Raw genomic sequence first — 18,467 nt, forward strand, 5'->3', positions numbered from 1 at the left:
GAATGTAAGGGCATGTCTTTCACCTCTACATTCGAAGGTGGAGGTATTAAGACAGTTTCAGGTTACGTTTGCAACAGATTGTTCTCAATTGGTGAAGATGGTTTCAGAACCAGAAGAATGACCAGCATTTGGAAGTTACCTGGAAGACATTAAGCTTTTAAAAAGAAGTTTCATCAACTCAGACATCGTTCATGTACCCCGGACGGAGAACCTACGGGCGGATAGCTTAGCACGCAGTGCTAGGAAACAACCGTCTTTCGTCATTCATACGGATGCGGAGTTACCAATTTGGTTTAAAGAGTCAATATGAGTCTATAAATGTTTGTTGCAAAAAAAAAACATATATATAAATATATGTATATTGAAAACCATGTTAAGAATTCCCCATTGGGGATATTCTAATCGTCTAGTTAATCAATAGGATGGCACCACGTAAGCCATCAAACGACACCATTCTGATCACTACGAGTGAGTAGATACAAACACTTCCATGAAAAGTTTTGCTTAATAACACCGTTATGCATTTTATCATATTAGTATATTTTTAAAAAATTTACACATATTAAAAATATTTTTGTTTTTATATTTTATCTTGATCTAATATATTGTTTTAAATTTTAAATAACACAATAAAAACTTCAAAAATATGTATATTAAACTATTAAAATATTAAATAAATTTTATAATATAAAAATATATATAATTATGATAAGTATGTAGTATATATTTATATTTGTTGTTTACTAATATAAAAGAGGAAGAAATATTTGATTTGGTCACACACTTGAGACAGTATCGTCCTTCGCGCTTCTTCGTATCTTTAAAGGAGGCTTTTTAAGAAAGATTGTTGGATCATAACTTCATCTGTTCTCATTGGTTCTTGGCAACACTGATTCGATTCTCAATGAAGCGATGGTGCGGTTTAGCTCCTCTGATTTTGTCTTTCGTTTTGCCTGGATGTTCTAGTCTTGAGCATCTTGTTCCGGTGTGTTTCCGGTAGATCTCCGGTTAGAAATTCCGGCAACAATTTGGAAATCGGTGAAGAAAAGGTTGTCTCTGCTCTTCCGCCACGTGTCCGTCTTCCGCATGTGTTTTGACACATTGGCAGTGAGCTGTCTAGAGCTTTTTTCTTTTGGGCTTTTATGTGTGGGCTTTTGCGGTTAGGCCTTGCTGTTGTACGTTTGGGCTTTTCTATGCCCCTTCTTTTTATTTCTTGTACTTTGTTGGCTTTTAGCCATTTAATAAAATGAGATGACACAGTGACAAAAAAAAAAAAAAGACAATATCGTCTACAAAAGCCTATTTTAAAAAAAGAAACACTAAAATATCTAAACCCTTAAGGATGATTTAAGAGTCAGATAGTGGATTTGTTTTACTGAAGGGCCAGCCAGACTTAACCCTAAACAACAGAATTTAATCGGTTTGATAAATTATAATAAATTGTTTACAGAGTCTATGAACCCTACATGGGATAGTTAAGATATGGAAAATTTAGTTTAACGAATAAACGTTAAGAAAAACGAACATGAAAGTTGAAAGAAGTGAGATACGTTATAACTTATAAGTATCATTTTCAAATTTAATTAGGACATTGCATTTGAGAATCTATGCTCAACAAACCAAGGCAAAATAGAGAAAAGTAAGAGAGAGAAAAGCAGAGAAAAAAGTAGATCGAAATCTTCCCTCTCTGGTGTCCGGCGATCTTTGCTTGCGCCGTGAGAGGGTGGGTTACTGTCTTTTGTTCTGATTTAAGAGGCTTGGCTGAGGTTTTGTGGTGGGTAGAGATGGATCTGCAATGAAGATTGTGATTTTCTGGTGAGTCTCGGTTTGGATTGGTTTGTTTACGTCGGTTCCTATCTAGTTTCTAGTACGCGGTGGTTGTACTCAGCCGGTTCAGATGTGGGTGCTTAAGTTTTCTTGGATCTGGTCAGACAACCTTCCAAGCGAGGCATCAGAGGTCATAGATCTTCCTATCATCTTCACTGCCTTTTGTCCTTTGCGTTCTTTTAGAGAGAAGAACTCGTATTTCTTTAAAACGACCGGTTATATTCTCCGGCGACCTGGCTCCCGTGTATCGGGCTTCGACTCTGGCTTATGGTGGCTACTTTAGCATTGTAAGGTTGGCTTTTGGCTCTGGCAGTGTCCTTTCTTGGCTGGGAAACGTTGGCTTCTGTCTCCGTACAATGGTCTAAATATGTGTTTATTACTGCGGGATCCTACTTCCGGTTCCTTCCCGGTGGATTAGCGGATTCGAATTTACGCCGGTCACTTTCCAGTCATGAAGTTCGGTGGTGCTCTTGATTCAGGTAACACGCTAAAGGTTAACGCGTGGATTAGGGTTGAATGGATTGCGTTGGGCTTTATTTTGATTGGAATTTATGGGCCTTGTATTTTTGTAACTTCGGTATTTGTGTAACTTCGGTTGGGTAACGGGCTTTAGCCTCATAATAATATAGATGACAAAAAAAAAAGAGAATATATGCTAAAATAGCCGAATATCAGCTGAGAAAGTTGTAGTATTAATTAAAACTTGAAACTACAAAAATTTGTCAACCAGCAAAATGATTGGACATGTAGAAAAGCTATTTTTATTTGGCAATTCCATCCAGTACTAGAGATCGTTACGCATGACGCAACAATGCATATGAATATTTTTAGTGTAGAAATTTATAAAAGATGCTCCCTCCGTTTTTTAAGATAAGTCGTTTTAGAGAAATTTTTATGTTTCAAATTATATGAGGTTTTTGGTTTTTTATGTAAAATTTATTAAAACTTAATGTTATATAACCAATGATAATATACATTCTATTTTATTATTGGTTGATTTGTGGTTAGATAAGTAATTAATGATGTTTTGTTTAAAAAATATAAAAAATTATGATTTTCTTAATGTATGTGCACAATTCTAAAACGACTGTTTCCTTCGGGACAGCTGGAGCTCGGAAGCTCGGAAACTACGTATATCAAAAAAACCGAAGGAGTAATACATTACTTTTGTGATAAAAAGAACCAATGGTTGAGGAGGCATAACTATTCGCGGAGACACGGAGCCGTTTGCAACCATCACCTTCGAATCTAACTTTTTTTCTTCTCTCTCCTCATCACCAACTAGTCAACAAGCACATACCATTCTTTTATTTATTATATTTGAATTTCATAAACTTTAATTTTAAATTAATTTTCCTTTTCAATCGGTTTAATTATATAGTTTTTTCTTATTACAAAATTGTACCAGTTTTGCAATATTAAATATGCTGAAAATAATAACAAATTCTCCAACAATAAGTTTTTTCTTTTGTCAACCTCTAATAGTAAGTAACCATTCTGTATTTGTAATTGGTAGGAGGACACTTCAACAGTTATTATCCAATTAAAAATAAACCCTTTAGTTTGTAGCATGACCCATTCCGTAACTCAGGTATATGCTCAAACAATACGTTTATATAATAATCTCTTACAAAAATGTCTATATAATAGCATTCGTCTGCTTCATCATCAATAAAACATTGAAACCCTTGTCCCTCTCTCTCTCCATCTCTGTGCAAATATCTCTTTCTTGCTTTCAATGTGAATCTCCCAAATAATAGCAAACTTAAGAGAACATTTAAGTATGAGTTGCAATGGTTGTCGCGTGCTTCGAAAAGGTTGCAGCGAGAGTTGCATCCTCCGTCCTTGCATCCAATGGATCGAATCCGCCGAAGCTCAAGGCCATGCCACCGTATTCGTCGCTAAGTTTTTCGGCCGTGCCGGTTTAATGTCATTCATCTCCTCCGTACCGGAATCTCAAAGCCCTGGTACTTTAACCAAACTTAACCAAGATCTTCTTTTTCTTTTGTTTGGTTTCTGTATGACGTCATCGTTGTCTGATCGTCGTTAGGGGTTATTTTGCAGCTTTGTTCCAGTCCTTGCTCTATGAAGCTTGTGGGAGAACTGTGAACCCAGTAAACGGCGCCGTTGGGTTGTTGTGGACAGGGAACTGGAATATCTGTCAAGCCGCGGTTGAGACTGTTCTTCGCGGCGGTTCTTCGAGACCCATCCCGGAGCTTCTAACACGTGACGCCGGATTTGGTGGGTTTCCTTCTCCAACTTCCGACGAAGCATCGGAGATGTTGAATGATTCCGGTGACAGGAGTGCCTACCACCACTGCCGATTCTCGAGCTCTAGAACCAGGCCTACGACTTCTCCGCCTAAACGGAAACGATTAGCGTCAGAACAACAACAACGACCGTCGTCGAAGCTAGATCTCTCTCTACTACCTACTTTCCCGATCAAAACGACACCGCTTAAGGAGGAAACGGTACGACCCGAAACACCGTCTATGTACTCAGGGGAATCCGTTACAACGACGCCGTTTATGGACAACATCGCTGGTGAAAGATTCGTACGCGTAGGAGGAGAAACTACAAAGTTGCTCAACCTTTTCGCTTGAACGGCCTTAACGTAACTTTTTTTTTCTTAATATTTTGGTAAAATGTGACACGCCGGCAAATTAAATGATTTTTCTTTATAATTATGAGAAATTAACCAACGTAAAGAATATAATTGAGATAATTAGAGACGGTGGTGTACTATTTTCTTCGTAATCATCATTGCATTCAGTTTAAAAGATAACGTTAATAATTGCATAGTTGCACAAACATATCTTCCAAAAGCCGATAGAGCAATAACTGAAACAAAAGTAGAAAATGAAACACAATTGGAAACGCTCCAGGGGTATATATATTCACAATTGCATAGTTGCACACACACATCTTCCAATGCACCGGCCAGTCCTTTTCACCCAACAGACTTCGGACAAACATATTACATATAATTATAATACACAACTTGATATTTTGATAATCATCTTGATGACTCCCTAAATATATAAACATTATCTCCCTGATTATTTTGTCTTTCACTACATTTTTATTCAATACTAGTTTGATACAATTATTGTTATACGATAAAGATACAAAACGTAAGTAAGAAAATTGTCTACATGTATAAGAATATTCCTTAAGATAAAGTAACTATTGCTGATTGATTAACATCTAATACATCTTCACTCGTAATATATTCGACTCATTTCTATGCTTTCATTCAAATATATATATATATATATATATATATATATATATATATATATATATATTTAAATAAAATTACTTATATAAGTTTTTCTGTTTTTGAAAAATATATAGAAATGGGGTTGAGATGGTTTCGTTGTCCAAAAAAAGGGTTTGAGATGGTTTCATTTGTCAATTTTGATATAGATATGTATCATCCGAAACTTCTTACAACAATCTCTCAACTCAAATATCATGTCTTGCAGATCCTTTTAATGTAAAATACATTTATGTGATATTGTGATTAATCTATGCTCAATACACATAACCTATGAATACATAGTTAAACTATCTTTTAATACACTCCTATATCTTTTTCTAAAATAGAAAACTCTATTTTAGAGTTCATATTTGATGCAATACATGTCTTTAGAGCATTTCCAACTTCACTTTATTTTTTATTCTAAAATAAAATTTAGAATAAAAATACTCACATTCTATATTCACTCTATAAAATAAAATAAAAAATGGGATTACTCTATATGTAGAATAATCTATTTAGTTTTTATTCATCACTCTATTTTTTATTCAAAAATAGAATATCATTAGAATCAGTGGCAGAGCCAATGTGCACTGAGGGGTCAACTGACCCATGTAAATTTTTGGAAAAGAAATTACATATATCTCTAAAGAAAAAAACTGATGAATTTAGCTAACTGATCCTTGCAAAATATATTTGTTATCAAATTGACTCCTCTAAAATAAAATTATGCCTCCACCACTAATTAGAGTATAACATAATTCTATCATAGAGCTATTCTATTTTTTTTTCAAAAACAATTCTCCGCCTAGGGTTTTCTCTCTAATCTAGGGTTTTCTCTCTAATCCTCTCCGCCGCCAAGTCTTCATTCGGTGGTTCTCCGCCTCTCCGGTGTCTGTCGCTCTTCGATGGGGCTGGAGAGGATTCTCGTCTTCTTCTCCTTTGCTTTGATTTAGATGTTGCGTGTTCCATGAAGTTTTTCAGTTTTTGGATCTTATTGGTGGGATAACTATTACATATCTCGCACGCGAATCCATCATTCATGACTGATCAAGGCTATGCTGGTTCATTGTCTCTTCAGCTTTTGACAGGCGTTGGTTGGGGTCGGATTTGAGGTTCTCACTGGCCTTTGTCTTCCTCCTATCTCAGTTCGTATGCTTTGATCAATGGTGTTTCATTGTTGATTCTTTACCTTTTCTATTATCTAATTTTCTGACGGTTCCACAAAGAAGATGCAGTCTTCGTTGATGTGTTTTATTCGGATTGTACTCTTATATGTTTCATCGTTTATTGCCTCCCCTCTGCTTTTGTTTGCGGGGTAGGAATGTTTGGTTGCTTGGTTTGTGTTCTTCCGGTTTCGTTCCAGCTCCTCGCTTAGTCAAGCATCTTATCAGGGTCCCGTACTGGCCTCTTTCAGTTTGACTCCTGCATAGTTCGAGCTTTTTCGACGTTCTGCGTTAACCGATAAGTGTTACTTTAGTTATGTTTCTTGGAGTTGTTCTGCCTCCCTAATGATTACAATATCATATTGGTGTCTTGGTTATAGCTCTCCATATCGAAACGAAATTACGTGGCAATGGACCTATATTGTACGCAATGCATCTGAGTGGGTAAATCACTTTCCGTTGCTGATGAGGTCTTCTCTTTGACTCCCTGGAGTTTCTTTGTTACAAGGTGTCTACTGGTATCTTTATTTTCTGCAACTCTGGTGCTTTTCGCATTTGTTTTTGTTGGCCTTTGGCTATGTAAGAACTATGAACCTTACGGTTGATTCAATATTACACAAAGCGTTAAAAAAAAGAGCTATTCTATTTTGAGGGAAAAATAAAGTGAACTATTGGAGATGATCTTATAATAGAAGAATAAATAACACTTGTGCACAAAAAAAGAATAAATAGCACTCATCTCTTATAAAATAGAAGAACTTTGTTATAAAAAATGCATCTTGGATGAAATATTATTTTTATAACATGTCTTTTATTTTAGAAGAAAAATATTTAGATGGAGTTCCTTAAACCTAAGAACAATTAGGTCATAAGCTCATGGCATTAGTATATAATATATGTAATACTCCCGCCGTTTTATAATGTAAATAGTTTTGGCTAAAAACACAAAGATTAAGAAAATTATTATGTTTTAAAAAATATTGTATAATAAATAGGTTAGATATAACTTAACCAATCAAAAATAAGTATATTTACAATAAATGTAAAAGTTACCTAGAAATATGAAAACTACTTACATTTTGAAACAAATTTTGTTTCCTAAAACTACTTACAATATGAAACAGAGAGAGTATAATAGATAAGGATTATGTATTGGATGAAGCTGCTACAATGGGAGATTACCGTCCTATAAGTCTTTGTACGGTGGCGTATAAGTTGATATCAAAAGTGTTGGGTTTGCGACTACAGAAGTGTTTGGAAGTGGTCATCTCGGAGTCTCAAGCTGCATTTGTGCGTGGAAGACAAATATCAGATAATATTCTGGTGGCTCATTAATTAATCAATGCTCTAAAATCAAAAAAGGATTGTTCAGAGCAATATATGGCTATTAAGATAGATATTAGTAATACATGACAATGTATGATTTATTTTTTGGGTTCACCGGGCATCGACTAAAAAAATTTCATTATTTTAGATTTGATATCTTTTAGAAAAGGAAATAAAATATTTCGAAGTTATATTATATTTAAAATATCAGATAATATTCTTGTGGCTCATGAATTAGCTAGACGTTGTCCTAAGGTTTCTCATTTACTATTTATTTGATGACGACTCACTCTTCTTTTGTGGCGCAACTGAGGACAATGCTTCATGTATGGCAGGTATTCTTGACTCTTATCAACGAGCATCTGGCCAAAAAGTGAATCTGGCGAAATCTTCAATTATATTTGGTATGAGAGTGGATCAGCAGAGGAGGACACAGATTCAACATATTTTAAATATTAATGTTGTTGGTGGTGGAGGAAAGTACTTAGGTCTTCCTGAGCAATTTGGTAAAAGCAAAGTACATGATTTTCAAGGCATTGTTTCTCATATCAAATCCTTAACTTCTCAGTGGTATAACCAATCATTATCTCAGGCAGGAAAAGAGGTATTGATCAAATCGGTTCTTCAGGCTAAACCAGTATACTCTATGAGCTGTTTTCTTCTACCTAAGACTACTTGTGATGAAATTAATGCAATTTTATCGTAGTTCTGGTGGGGAAAGGGTGAGGAACGAAGGAAAATTTCTTGGGTTTCTTGGAAAAGGTTGTGTTTACCGAAAAAAGAAGGAGGTATGGGTTTTAGAGACCTATATAGTTTTAATAAGGCCTTACTTGCAAAGCAAGCATGGCGGATTTGGCAAAATCCGAATTCCCTTTTGAACAGACTTTATAAGGGAAGATATCATCATTTGTCGACTTTCTTACAGTCTTCGAATACTAAGCAAGCCTCTTATGGCTGGAAATCAATTCAAGTTGGCAATGAACTACTTCGAAAAGGACTTCGCACAATGATTGGTGATGGAAAAAAGACTAATGTTTGGATGGATCATTGGATACCAGTTGTCCCGCCAAGACGTGCTATACAATTTTCATATAATCGGAATATGAAAGTGGAAGATTTTATTGATCAGGATACATCAACGTGGAATGTTCAGAAACTGCAGTTTTTTCTACAGCCCATTGTTGTGGAACAAGTCTTGAAAATCAAGTTATCTCGGTTTGCTCCAGAAGATCATTTAATATGGCCTTTTATGAAAGATATGCAGTACACAGTCAAGTCGGGATACTGGACAGCTACTCACTATTGTCATGAGGGAGATGAGATCTTAAGACCTGAAGGATCTTTAGAAATTAAAGGAAAATTTTGGAAGTTGAACATTTTGCCAAAGATAAAACAGTTTTTATGGAGAGTGATATCAGGAGCATTAGCTACGTATACAAATCTTTGTACTCGTGGGATTAATATTGATCCTACATGTCAGAGATGTTGTCTTGAAGATGAATCCATCAATCATGTTTTATTCCTTTGCCCTCATGCCACGGCTATTTGGAGATGTTCAGGTATTATCTCAGTCTATCTATTTTCAAATACCTTCGAAGATAATATTCAACTTCTCTTTAGCATAATGGAGTCTTTACCGGATTTGGAGCTAAATAAATTACTGGTCTTCTGGATTCTGTGGTTGATTTGGAAATCAAGGAATGAATTTATCTTCAATAAGAGAAATGTTCATCCTAGTGAAGACATTAAAAGAGCAATGGATTCGATATTGAATGGTATATGAATGTTCTTCAAACTGGACAGCAAAGAAGAGGATACGGGGCTAAATCATCGAAATGGGAACCTCCTCCTTGTAATTGGGTAAAATGCAACTTTGATTATAGTTATGGCTCTAATAGCATTGCTGATGGGATTGGATGGATTTTAAGAGATCATAATGGAGTTTTTTAAGAGATCAGAAATGCTAAAATTGGAAAAGTTCAATCATCCCTTATAGGTGAGACCATGAGTTTTCTGTTTGCTCTGCAACAGATATGGGTTCGTGGTTGGAGAAGAGTATGGTTTGAAGCCGATAATCAAGAACTCTGTCTTATTATTAATCAAGTGAAGGAACATATAGATTTGAGGAACTACTTATATGATATAAGGTATTGGATGGCTTTGTTACCAGAGTGTTCATTGGAGTATGTCAATCGCGAGAAGAATCAAGCAGCGGATGTTCTGGCAAAACAAGCTAGTGATCATAATAGTTTTTTCATATTTTTTTATATTCCTCCTGTTTGGTTGATTCAGTATTTGTATTCACCTTTTACAATTTTATTGGTCAGTGAACCGCAGAATAACTCACAAGGTATAACTACTATGCTAACTCACAAGGTATAACTACTATGCTTTGTGGATGATGGCGTAGAAGCTCCAGTGAAATAGACCAATAACACGTTAGTTCCATAAACATACTTATATTAAAAACAATACATATAGTCTACTTACCATTCCTTGATACTAGCGTAATTTCAAACTAAAAAAACATGAAAAATCTGATGATGTTCTTTGATTACAAAATCATATACGTCATTGTTAATTATGATCCAGGTATAATACTACTTATATAGTATAACAAAAGATAAAGATAGACTCGGTGTTAGCAGCTCAACCGGTGTACTAGTTGACAATTTAAACTAAAATAATATTGGTGAAGTCCCAAATTCAAAAGCGATGGTTTATATACAACTTAATCTACCACATAATTCATAGGACATTTATCTATAATAATCGATTGCTTATATCTATAAAAAAAAAATTGTATTCAGACCCTAGGCTGTACTGTACATCTACAGTTACAACTCTCATTTTCTTGTAAAATGAGACTTGTCAAAAATTTATCCCAAACAAAAAAGAAGAAGAAATATCGTGTGAAATGAGGATAGATATTTGTTCGGACACAAGTGATTTGGAGATCTTACAAAGTAGGACCAACTTAAAATATACTTTTCGACCAACCATCAATTGGCAAACAAATGCTTGTGGTCCACGTCATTCTCCCTTCTTTTCCTGATCACCGGACTCTTTATGTATTTACAAAGTAAAATTGTTAATATTTTTAGTTTTGTCCGTTCCAAGTTTCTCACGACCTATATCATCAACAACAGCAAATCCCTCTGAGTTTTCACAATCTTTGTAAAAACGATAAAAACGAATAGTGAACACGAAAAGATAATTATAATTTATACTAGTATATAATAATGAGCTGGAAAAGTATAAACGAATGAGCTTTATTTGCTACATGCGATTTATAGTTTGCTTGTTCGAAATAGGCCTGTATTTTGTTGGATAAGCTTGGATAAAGCTTGTGATATAAGTTTCCTTTTCTCCTTGTGTTTATCTTAATAGGATTAGAAAACTTAATAATGATTGGATTAGGATTTGTTAGAGTCCTATATATATAGACTCATATTGATATGCGAATGTGTGTGATTTGAGACTTGTGATTTGAGCTTTTGATTAAGTGAATAAGAGAATGATTTCTTATTGATCTTATTGTTCTATATTTGGTATCAGAGGAATCAAAGATTCTTTGAAGGGATTACAAACAAACATGGCAGATGTTAAAGATGTGGAATCGTGTCACCCAAGGAAGCCGGTCCAACAACCATTAAATACCCGATGTTAACCTCCACAGGCTATACTGTCTGGGCTATGCAGATGAAGATTGCACTCAAGGTTAGCGAATTTTGGGAAGCAATAGACCCTGGAACCAAAGACGAGAAGAAGAACAATATGGCAACTGCGCTTTTGTTTCAATCGATACCCGAGGGTTTAATCATGCAAGTTGGCGACCTGGACACAGCGAAGGCGATATGGGATGCTATAAAGGCAAGACACGTAGGAGCTGAGCGGGTAAAAGAAGCTAGGCTTCAAACCCTAATGACATAATTCGATAGACTCAAGATGAAAGAAGAACATACAATCGATGTCTTTGCCGGAAAGCTATCAGAAATCTCCTCCAAATCTGCTTCTTTAGGAGAAACGATAGAAGAACTGAAGCTAGTTAAAAAATTCTTAAAGTGTTTGCCAAGAAAGAAATACATTCATATGGTTGCTTCTTGATGTTAGGAGTTTTCAAGGCTCCTAAGACAAATGTTGTAGTATAGTGATTGTCGAACCAGTTCTGAGGGGTATCAAAGCACCGAGAATGCAAGTACTCACTTAATCTAAGTGCAACCAATGATTTAGATGAGTTTTAAACTATGACTAAAACTAAAAAGCAATAACAGAATGATACTTTCTTGACTAAGGGAAAAGAGAACTCATGGGCATATAGGGATTAGACCTTGGGTGATCAAGTTTCGAACTAAGGATGACAAATGATCAATCAAACTATCGACCTTAAGCCTAGACACAATTCTAAGCAAGCTCTATGTCTAGATGAATGCTCATTTGCTAACATATCTCAAACATCAAATGTCTTTGGTTGAATAATATGAAATCAATCATTACTAACAAGTCTATTAGCTATCTTAGCACATTTAACAACAAATGTCTTTGGCAAAGTATACTAAAAGCCTAGGAGAGTTGTCTCAGGCATTTCATCAAACACCTTTTGGGTGGGAAATGTCTATTGATCAACTTTTGAGTGGCCAACTCAGAAGATGCATTATGAATACTCTACTAGCAAGGAACAAGAATGATCTACACTAAAACATCCTAGAACTAACCTAATCACCCTTGATCTCCCTAACCCATGAATTCAAAAGGTGATTACTCACTAATCTCCATGATTCCTCTTAAACCCATATTGGATTTTAGATTAATCATGTAGAGAAATAGATAAGAAATCAACAATAACACAAGAACATAACAATCAAAATCCAAGAGATGAACTTCTCAAGAGAGTTTTTTGTGTATTTCTCAATAGATCCAAAGATTCTCTGCCTGCCGGCTACCCAAGATGTTTAAAACATAGGTTTTAGAAATGTAAAACGTGCATAATGAAATGACCAAAAGGGCCTTAAGTAAAATAGGAATCGACCCAACAATAGACGCGGAGCGACCTCGGCATGTCGCTCCGGCCTTCGGGAGCGACCTCAGTGGGTCGCTCTGAGAGGTCGCTCCGGGCTTCGCTTCGTGTCGTCTCGCCATAGAGACGCGAGCGACCTCGGGGTGTCGCTTTGGGAGGTCGCTCCGAGAGGGGTGTGAGATGCGAGCGACCTCGGTGCGTCGCTCTGGGCAAGTCGCTCTGGGCTTCCAACGGGATGAATATGGCGAGCGACTTCACGGGGTCGCTCCAGCTAGGTCGCTCTGAGAGGTGCTTTGGAGCGACCTCATGACGTCGCTGCGGAACCTCGCTCCCATCCTCTGCTCGTTCAATGATCACCTATTTCACCTCCTTTGAGCTCCAAATGCATCCAAATGTTCCCAAGAACTCCATGTGGCACTCCAACACCTGATAAAGACTCATGTATGCAAAATGTAACCTAAACATGGCTAAATCCTAGTCTATATGATCAAAATGCACATGGACGAATGGATAAGATAATGGAAATATGCAAGATATCACTTCTCTTAAGCAGATGCTTGATCTTAATACCACACCCTTTGAAAATATTGTCGGGAGATTAAAGGCGTTTGAAGAGAGAGTTGTTGATGAAGAAGAAGAAACACATGAGGATACCGGAAAATTGATGTATACCAATGCTGATACGACCTCTGAAGGCTATGGTTATAACTCTAGAGGTCGAGGCCGCAGTGGTCGATCTAATTGGCGTGGAAGAGGTTGTGGCCGCAGGGCGTTTCAACAACAGAGGGAAGCATATAGACAAGGATGTAGTGGAGATGCCTCGCATATCACCTGTTTCAAGTGCGATAAGCAAGGGCATTACGCCACAGACTGTTCCGGCAAACACCTAAAGCTACAAGAGACCGTTGAGAAGGAGGATGATGATACCGAAGAAGCTGATACTCTCATGATGCACAAAGTAGTCTATTTAAATGAGAAAAGGGTCAATCCAGCAATCTTTGAGACATAATCAGATACAATGGAGGTTTGGTATCTCGACAACGGCGCTAGTAACCATATGAGTGGGAATCGTATGTTTTTCTTCGAGCTTGATGAAACTATCACCGGGAACGTTCGTTTTGGAGATGACTCAAGAATTGACATCAAGGGTAAAGGATCAATTCGATTCATTATCAAGAATGGCGAGAAGAAGGTGCTGAAGAATGTCTATTACATACCATCACTACGCAGTAACATTGTCAGCTTGGGACAAGCAACTGAGGCAGGATGTGAAGTACGTATGAAGAATGACACACTAAATCTTTATGATCGGGAAGGACAAAGTATGGTCAAGACAGAACGAACAAAGAACCGCTGATACAAAGTGGCTCTACAAGTTGATTTTATCCAGTGTTTGCAAGTAAAGAGTGGTGGAAAAGGAGAGATATGGCATGCCCGCTTAGGCCATATAAATCAACAGACGATGAGAATGATGGCCAACAAGGAGCTCGTTACGGGTCTACCCTCCATCAGTCTACACACAGACACTTGTGTGTCGTGTCTTCGTGGAAAGCAAAGCAGAAAACCGTTCCCACAAGCAAACAACTTCCGAGAAACAAAGCTCCTTGAGTTAGTGCACGCTGACCTTTGTGGACCTATCTCGCCTTCGACACCATCACACAACCGGTATGTATTTGTTCTTCTTGATGACCACTCATGCTACATGTGGACCATTCTGATAAAGGAAAAGAGCGAAGCCTTCGAAAAATTTAAAAACTTCAAAAGACTTGTCGAACAAGAAACAAGGGAGGAACTAAGGAATCTCCGAACTGATCGAGGTGGTGAGTTTACTTCTAATGAGTTTCGATCCTATTGTGAGAAGCATGGCGTGAATAGACACCTAACGGCCCCATACTCACCTCAGCAAAACGGGGTGGTGGAGCGACGAAATCGAACCCTCTTAGAGATGACTAGGAGCATCTTAAAGCATATGAATATGTCAAATCATCTATGGGGTGAAGCCGTTAGACATGCGACCTACCTAATCAACATAATGGCAACGAGATCACTAGAAGGAAGAACACCTTATGAGGCTTTAAAGGGTCGAAAACCAAACATGTCCCATCTAAAAGTGTTCGGTTGTGTGTGTTATGCAAGAACAGAAACACCCGGAAGAAAGAAACTCGATGATAGGTCTAGGGTTCTGGTTCATCTTGGAACCGAACCAGGATCAAAAGCCTACCGACTATTTGGCCCTCTGAACAAGAGGATTGTGGTAAGTCGTGATGTCATATTTGAAGAAAATAAAGAATGGAAGTGGAACGACAACAAAGGTTTCGATGGGTTCGTCAATGAAGATTATGAGATCAACTTGAGACGGCTTAGTAATGGAGAACAAGAAGCTGAAGGTCTTGATGATGATGATGACAATGATGATGGAGAGAATAATGTGACAAATCACGATGATGAGTATGAAGGTGTTGATGAAGGAGAAGGAGAAGAAGATCATCAGCCACAACCAAGACGATCAACGAGAACCAGTAACAAACCCTCTTACCTTGATGACTATCTTCTGATTGCAGAAGTAGAAAGTGAGAAGCTCTTGATGATTATTAATGATGAACCGTGGAGTTTCATTGAAGCAAAGGAGATGAAAGTATGGATCAATGCGTGCAAGGATGAGATTTATTCTATAGAAAAGAATAACACTTGGGATCTTGTTGAGTTGCTTGCAGGTGCTAAACCCATAGGACTTAAGTGGATATTCAAAATAAAGCGCAACACAGATGGAACTATTAGTAAATACAAAGCTCGGTTGGTGGCCAAAGGATATGTTCAACGACATGGCGTAGATTATAATGAAGATTTCGCTCATGTGGCCCGTATTGAAACGATCAGGCTGATCATCACGCTAGCAGCATCACACGGATGGGAGATACACCATCTCGACGTCAAGACTGCGGTCTTGAACGGAGAAATGAAGGAGGAAGTTTATGTTCATCAACCAGAAGGTTTTGTTGTTACAGCTGAAGAGCAAAAGGTCTATAAGCTTAAGAAATCTCTTTATGGATTGCGACAAGTGCCAAGAGCATGGAACATAAAGCTCAACAAGATCTTACGCGAGCTATGCTTTCACCGGTGCTCTAAGGAGCCGTCTCTGTATCGTAAAGAAGAAAACAAGAGGGTGCTAGTCGTGGTTGCTTACGTAGATGATTTGTTGGTCACGGGCTCTTCTGACAAAGATATCATTGAGTTCAAACAGGAGATGGCATCTAAATTCGAGATGAGCGACCTTGGCAAGTTAACATATTACTTGGGCATAGAAGTAGTTCAATACGAAGGAGGGATCATACTTAAACAAGATCAATACGCTCGCAAAATACTCGAAGAAACGGGAATGAGCCTATGCAACCTGACTCATGTACCATTGGAACTAAATGCAACGTTCTCAAAGTCGATTACTGAGGAGAAGGTTGATGAAAAGGAATATCGACGGACCATTGGATGCTTACGATATCTATTGCATACGCGTCCGGACCTGTCATTCAGTGTTGGTGTGCTCTCTCGATACATGCAGGACCCTAGAGAATCTCATGGTGAGGCTCTTAAGCAGATTCTCAGATACCTACGAGGTACTTGCTCCCTTGGTCTCAATTATTTGCGTGCAAGAGACGTAAACTGATAGGTTACAGCGACAGTTCCCACAACATTGACATCGATGATGGGAAAAGTACTAGTGGCCACATATTCTATTATGGAGAGAGTCCTATTACCTGGAGTTCTACAAAGCAAGAGATAGTAGCTCTCTCATCATGTGAAGCTGAATTCATGGCTGCAACGGAGGCAGCAAAACAAGCTATTTGGTTGCAAAAACTTCTAAGTGAAACTGTTGGAGAAGAAAGCAAACGTGTAGTTATCAAGGTTGACAACAGGTCCGCGATTGCTCTTACGAAAAATCCGGTGTTTCATGGGCGAAGTAAGCATATTCACAGAAGGTTTCACTTTATTCGAGAATGTGTTGAAAACGAGCAAGTTGAAGTTGAACATGTCCCGGGAAGTGAACAGAAAGCATACATTCTAACTAAATCGCTTGGAAGAACGAAGTTCAAGGAAATGAGAGATCTTATTGGGATCAAAGATGTGTGTAAAGATGAGCTCAAGCTTAAGGGGGGGAATGTTGGATAAGCTTGGATAAAGCTTGTGATATAAGTTTCCTTTTCTCTTTGTGTTTATCTTAATAGGATTAGGAAACTTAATAATGATTGGATTAGGATTTGTTAGAGTCCTATATATTACACATATTGATATGCGAATGTATGTGATTTGAGACTTGTGATTTGAGCTTTTGATTAAGTGAATAAGAGAATGACTTCTTATTGATCTTATTGTTCTATACATTTTGATTCATGTCTTTTTTTTTCATCTTGATGTTTATTAAAAGGACTAAGCCCAAAAAGGACAGAGCCTAAAACCATTACAACTTTACAGTACATCTTTAGGCCATAAGCCCAGGTCCAACCGAAAAAACCAGTCCAAAGGGATAACATCATAGCAGCCATAAACACGTGTTGAACCCCGAGCTGCAGCAAACTACGTGTCAAATCACTACAAGAAAACCAGCAAATTCCGACGGCTATATTCGTCGGTATAGGCGAATTCCGACGAAAAGGGTCGTCGGAATGGTTTCGTCGGAAAAAAAAAAGTTCATCGGAAATTCGTGACAAATTCCGACGAAACTCGGAGCGAAACCGACGACAATATTTCCGACGGAAATGTCCGACCACAATTCCGTCGTAAATTTCTGACGAAATATGTTTCGTCATTTTTTTTATTTATTATTTTTTCTAAATTGTAATTTATAAAAAATATATATATATATATATTTTTTTTTAAATATAGAACCCTTAATTTGTAGAAATTTTTTTTGCATAATTAAAAACAACATTTAAAAGTTTTACATAATTGAAAACAACATTTAAAAGTATTTAAAATAGAAAAAGAAACTAAGAAAATTCATGAGGAAACAAACGCTTCATCTTTTCCATTATCTCCTCGTTTGTCTTTTTTAGACCCGCTAATTAAGCAAGAATTGTGGCGTTCTACGTCTCCAGTGCCACAATTCGATCATCCTTGTTCTGCAGCTGCTCTAAAATCATAGGATCAGGAGGAGAAAACAGAGTTGTGAAGAGGGAGTACAGGAATAGGCACGCCAAGTCAAACCAACCAAACGACCTTTCTTATTTGGAACCGCCTATACAAAATATATATATATATATATATATATATATATATTAATAATAAAGTTGATAAGTAATAATGCAATGGCAAAAAAAAAAATTACCTGTTCCACCATTTGTTTTATTCGTTCGTGGATGCTCCAGAGGAATCGTCATCTGAGATAGGCTGAGAAGCAAGTAATGCTTCTTTCTGGGTTTGCAAAAAGTCTATGACATCTTTGATGACGAGATTCTGAATTTCCCTCGTCTTCTTGTTAGTGTACACCTCTTTCATAACATCGAGATGATCAACGGGGTTACCCGCATTGCTTCAACCTAAATACAATATTAATCAATATATATATATATATATATATATATATAATAATAATAATTTAAAAAATATAGAACTACATGTTCATCTTCCTTAGAAGACATACTGCAAGCACCGAGGTTGTGGACATAAACACCTTTCCCGCCACGATCACTCTTACGGTTGGCTGAGTTTTTGATTGATTTGTCTATAGTCTCCTGGTTCACCCAATGATCCTGCAACTCTAGCCAAACCGTTGGGTTGATCTATTTTGGTGTCTTTCACTTGAGCCTTAGCTGCTTCCACTCATATATGTGCTTCGTATAAGTGTCTGCCACCTTTTCGAGGAAAGCTAAACAGG

The 18,467-nt window shown here is 37.2% G+C and overlaps 1 protein-coding gene across 1 annotated transcript; it reads left to right on the forward strand.

Moving 5' to 3' along the window:
* Positions 1–3,287: 3,287 nt before the first annotated feature.
* LOC106395359 (LOB domain-containing protein 38-like) lies at positions 3,288–4,621 on the forward strand. The gene is made up of 2 exons (XM_013835843.3): positions 3,288–3,794; positions 3,892–4,621. Exons 1-2 carry the CDS (start codon positions 3,611–3,613, stop codon positions 4,428–4,430), a joined length of 723 nt encoding a protein of 240 aa, XP_013691297.2. The 5' UTR covers positions 3,288–3,610; the 3' UTR covers positions 4,431–4,621.
* The last annotated feature ends 13,846 nt before the right edge of the window (positions 4,622–18,467 follow it).

The sequence above is a fragment of the Brassica napus genome, chromosome C8 (genome assembly GCF_020379485.1).
Source record: "Brassica napus cultivar Da-Ae chromosome C8, Da-Ae, whole genome shotgun sequence".
Lineage (NCBI taxonomy): Eukaryota > Viridiplantae > Streptophyta > Magnoliopsida > Brassicales > Brassicaceae > Brassica > Brassica napus.